General features: G+C 37.7%; 2 protein-coding genes across 2 annotated transcripts; both read left to right on the forward strand.

Annotated features, from left to right (window-relative positions):
• Positions 1-353: 353 nt before the first annotated feature.
• On the forward strand, positions 354-1532 carry LOC134818768 (transcriptional repressor protein YY1-like). The gene is made up of 4 exons (XM_063828413.1): positions 354-446; positions 744-841; positions 1024-1078; positions 1350-1532. The coding sequence occupies exons 1-4, from the start codon at positions 354-356 to the stop codon at positions 1530-1532; spliced, it is 429 nt and encodes a 142-aa protein (XP_063684483.1).
• Positions 1533-1782: 250 nt separating this feature from the next.
• LOC134818769 (transcriptional repressor protein YY1-like) lies at positions 1783-5060 on the forward strand. Its single transcript, XM_063828414.1, has 5 exons — positions 1783-1792; positions 4027-4058; positions 4278-4375; positions 4552-4606; positions 4878-5060. Exons 1-5 carry the CDS (start codon positions 1783-1785, stop codon positions 5058-5060), a joined length of 378 nt encoding a protein of 125 aa, XP_063684484.1.
• Positions 5061-5453: the final 393 nt, after the last annotated feature.

Here is a 5453-nt window from a genome sequence, read left to right on the forward strand (position 1 = left end):
TAATTATGAATTTATCGATTTACTATCAACTAATCAATATAGTAAGTTATTGATATGAATCATAAAACAATTAATGAACACTAGTATTCGATTATGAATCGCTTTAAAAATGATTTTTGACACGTTCCATTAAAAATAAGCAAGCTCTGTCACTACTTTAATGGCCACGGCGGTGAAATTTCGGGAGTAGTGGAAGATAACAAACACTACCGGTGTCCTATACCCTCTGGAGGATTATAAGTTAAGTTGAGGCTAACTTTCAAAGGCTCCGGAGAAATTTAAAAAAAGATGAAACAGCTGATCAGAGAAGATCTTTGTATTTAATTTTGTCAAATATTGGGTTGGTTGTAAGGATGCTGTATTCCCAAACTTTTCAGATTAGTTTTTTTGTCTTTAACGAGTTTATAATTTCAGAGATAGATTTTAACGAGGAGGAGCGATCGGAGGTAAGTTTTAAAATTTTTTTCAATTGTTTGATTGTTCCAACCATTTTAGTATGAAATTTCAAAGCTTCTGGCATGCAGTAAAATGAAGCCTACTGCACCATGTATTTATGTACAAGGGTCGACCGAGTCCTCGGCCTCAGCCTCGGCCTTGGTCGCAAATCCTGCCCTCGGTCGACCCTTGTTTATGTATTTGCAGTTGTCAAAGTTAATTCTAGCTAATCCCAATGAGGATAGTGTTTACACATGAACGCCTATTACAGCTTTTTTACAACTTTCTTAAACCTGCATTTGTTTCAGTGTAAAGATGGTAAGAACAGCAAATCCCTGACCAGAAGTGACCTGGATAAGATGAACCTGAGAGATCCCAAAACTTTGGCCGAAATTGCCAAGAAATTGTAAGTTTTACATGTAGTTTCTCTATTGATGTACGGCTGCTCTATTAAGGAGGTTATCTACAGGTTTTTAAGAATCAAGCACACGTTACCACAGTAAAAACCTACAAGGCATGAGCTGTGTCACACAATTACCACCAACAGTTGACATTTTAATTAATTCCTAATAACTAATTGTTCCACAGCACGAGAAAAAAGGTCAACAGTCCGACCGAGAGAACAGTTAAATGCACTGACCCGGTTAGTTTCTTAGTTACTTAGTAGACACACTACTACTATAACAGTACGTATTTAGGTACAGTTTGTAGTACGTTTTTAGGTACATCTTGCATATGAGCTGGGTTTTAACTTTATCAGCCCTCGATTTAATCAATTGTCGGTTAATTTAATCGTTTTAACAGTGATTGATTCGTATTGGAAGGCTGGTGTCTAATCGCTGCAGTTGCAGCTATCCAACCCGATTGGTTACTGTAGTTTAGCCTAGACTGACATTTAACTTACAATTTAACAGGATTGTTCGAAGATGTTTAAGGATCATATCGGATTACGGAAACATCTGTTATCTCACGCCCCTAAAGTGCACGTGTGCGCGGAGTGTGGTAAGGCGTTCAAGGAGAGTTCTAAGCTGAAGCGACATGCTCTGGTCCACACTGGAGAAAAGCCCTTTCAGGTGAAGATTTCCTTCACTATTTAACCTTGGAATTTGTATCCATCAAAGTTTATCGAAATTGGTAGAGTATTACGGGATATCTCATATCGGCACTGCACGGAATTCCGACACCGCACGAAATCTTTCAATTCCTAATTTATAAGGAATTCCATGTGCAAGGAATTTAGGTAAAGAAGGGCTTGTAACTGAGGCTCTCCTTGATAGTTCATTCACGTAACCGGTTATATGTTAACAGTAATCACTCGTGCAAAGAAACAGTGGTGTTAGGGGTAGGATGGCAGAGGGTAACTATTCATTCTTTTCAATCTGTTCAAGAAACAATATACGTGTGTTTGATGTGGGCCTGTTATTTCAGTTACAGTTCCACAATACCGCAACCCATATTAATGGGGTTTAAGTTGATCCGCACCATATCATATTACTATCATGCAGTATATCAACATTATTATACAATATCCATCCCATCCTACACATACATAGCTTGTTATTTTAAATTATTGCATTATATAGATTATCATCATGGTGTCAGATTTTTGCAGATTTTTGTCGAACCATCTTAAATTATAATACTGGTGATTTGAAATGGTTGGCTTGGTATTTTTGCGGGCCCCACACTTGACATTACAGAATTTGTTTCTTACCCTTAGCTTTAAGATTCCAAAACCATGTTGAATTTAACTCGAATTTTTAACCAAAATTCACTACTAGCGATAACAAAAAAAGCTAAAAAAATCAAATTTCACACTTTTACTCAAGTCAAGCGCTGATAAACGGTTAACGGTGAATTTCCATTATTCACACTTAGAGGCAACTTTTGGTACCAAATTTATCAAAATCAGAGACAACAAATTCTGTGCCAGCTCATGGCGCTTATTACATAGCAGTGGCGTAGGACTGATGAAAAGTTTGAAAATTAGAAATTTTCAGAAAATGTGTTATTGGACTGCCGATCTGGGGAGCAACCTAGGGCCCTCTATATATTCATGCCCATTGTAGGCTACATCCCCGATCCCCGAGACTTCGTCTTACTTTCGTCTGGTTTGCACTCTCTCTTCATACCAAGTTACTAGCTAGGTAACAAGGTAATCGAGACAGTTTTCAACGTAACAACGATTTCAGCCGGTTCGGACAAATCTTTGTTCTAACCATTTGAACAACAAATCAGTGCACTGCCATCTGTACGCGCCCTCACACACTGTTCTTAAACCAGAGTTAGCTTTATACCAACATAGTTCACGAAATATTTACTTGTATGTACCCCTAATCATCGAATTACCACCCAATTTCACGCTATTACAACTCCCTGCAACTCCACTGCAACTCCAAGCTCTTAATTACGCCTTATATGGATGTGTAATTAGCTTTGCAAATATCACGTGCTAGATGCAGCTTTTAATTACGCCTTATATGGTGCGTAATCGGGTCTGCATGATAGCTCAATGTCACGCGCTATATATCCAACCAGTAAACGCGCTCAATCGATATCTCGTGACTGTCACGTGACAGCTATCCAAGGAAATTATCTATATGGCGCCTCCGGTGTAAACTAGGAAAGAGCTAGTTTGAGCTTTAAATAGGCAGGACACCGCTAATTCTGCAGCTGAAATTTATAACTTCTACCATCACTCAAGCAGGTGGCGGTGAAGTTGAAAGTCAGCCTGTGTGAGCGTGTTAAATCACTCCTTATGCTACATTGTCCCGGTCACTAAGTACTCCCTGTACTAGACGTAGTAATAATAATAAACTATAATAATAATAATAAACTATGATATAAGTTATTATAATAACTATGGTAACAATCTTTTGCCGTCCAGTTCATCTATTCCAAAGAGACCTTGTTTTCATGATTTTAAGATTTCATGCCGAAACACTGCTTATCATATTAATCACTAGCAACACTCAAAAACTCATTGTAACTCAAGCTCACTCCGAATTCTATTGTTGATCTCATCTCAGTGCTTTCATGAGGGGTGTGACAGCCCGGTCACACCCCTCATGACATATATAAATGGTACGAAAGTCGGCGGTTTTTCGAAAAAAAATTAGGTCACCATCATTACATTATTTTCCCCAAATTATTTTTCACGCATTTTCCTTATATATTAATTATGAATTTATCGATTTACTATCAACTAATCAATATAGTAAGTTATTAATATGAATCATAAAACAATTAATGAACACTAGTATTCGATTATGAATCGCTTCAAAAATGATTTTTGACACGTTCCATTAAAAATAAGCAAGCTCTGTCACTACTTTATTGGCCACGGCGGTGAAATTTCGGGAGTAGTGGAAGATAACAAACACTACCGGTGTCCTATACCCTCTGGAGGATTATAAGTTAAATTGAGGCTAACTTTCAAAGGCTCCGGAGAAATTTAAAAAAAGATGAAACAGCTGATCAGAGAAGATCTTTGTATTTAATTTTCTCAAATATTGGGTTGGTTGTAAGGATGCTGTATTCACAAACTTTTCAGATTAGTTTTTTTTGTCTTTAATGAGTTTATAATTTCAGAGATAGATTTTAACGAGGAGGAGCGATCTGAGGTAAGTTTTAAAATTTCTTTTAATTGGTTGATTGTTCCAACCATTTTAGTATGAAATTTCAAAGCTTTTGGCATGCAGTAAAATGTAGTCACTGCACCATGTATTTATGTATTTGCAGCTGTCAAAATTAATTCTAGCTAATCCCAGTGAGGGTAGTGTTTACACATGAACGCCTATCACAGCTTTTTTACAACTTCCTTAAACCTGCATTTGTTTCAGTGTAAAGATGGTAAGAACAGCAAATCCCTGACCAGAAGTGACCTGGATAAGATGAACCTGAGAGATCCCAAAACTTTGGCCGAAATTGCCAAGAAATTGTAAGTTTTACATGTAGTTTCTCTTTTGATGTACGGCTGCTCTATTAAGGAGGTTATCTTCAGGTTTTTAATTATCACACGTTACCACAGTAAAAACCTACAAGGCATGAGCTGTGTCACACAATTACCACCAAAAGTTGACATTTTAATTAATTCCTAATAACTCTGTTCCTCAGCACGAGAAAGAAGGTCAACAGTCCGACCGAGAGAACAGTTAAATGCACTGACCCGGTTAGTTTCTTAGTTACTTAGTAGACACACTACTACTATAACAGTACGTATTTAGGTACAGTTTGTAGTACGTATTTAGGTACATCTTGCATATGAGCTAGGTTTTAACTTTATCAGCCCTCTATTTAATCAATTGTCGGTTAATTTTATCGTTTTAACAGTGATTGATTCGTATTGGAAGGCTGGTGTCTAATCGCTGAAGTACCAGCTATCCAACCCGATTGGTTACTGTAGTCTAGCCTAGACTGACAATTAACTTACAATTTAACAGGATTGTTCGAAGATGTTTAAGGATCATATCGGATTACGGAAACATCTGTTATCTCACGCCCCTAAAGTGCACGTGTGCGCGGAGTGTGGTAAGGCGTTCAAGGAGAGTTCTAAGCTGAAGCGACATGCTCTGGTCCACACTGGAGAAAAGCCCTTTCAGGTGAAGATTTCCTTCACTATTTAACCTTGGAATTTGTATCCATCAAAGTTTATCGAAATTGGTAGAGTATTACGGGATATCTCATATCGGCACTGCACGGAATTCCGACACCGCACGAAATCTTTCAATTCCTAATTTATAAGGAATTCCATGTGCAAGGAATTTAGGTAAAGAAGGGCTTGTAACTGAGGCTCTCCTTGATAGTTCATTCACGTAACCGGTTATATGTTAACAGTAATCACTCGTGCAAAGAAACAGTGGTGTTAGGGGTAGGATGGCAGAGGGTAACTATTCATTCTTTTCAATCTGTTCAAGAAACAATATACGTGTGTTTGATGTGGGCCTGTTATTTCAGTTACAGTTCCACAATACCGAAACCCATATTAATGGGGTTTAAGTTGATCCGCACCATATCAT

The sequence above is a fragment of the Bolinopsis microptera genome, chromosome 7 (genome assembly GCF_026151205.1).
Source record: "Bolinopsis microptera isolate Bmic1 chromosome 7, MBARI_Bmic_1.0, whole genome shotgun sequence".
NCBI classification, from domain to species: Eukaryota; Metazoa; Ctenophora; class Tentaculata; order Lobata; family Bolinopsidae; genus Bolinopsis; species Bolinopsis microptera.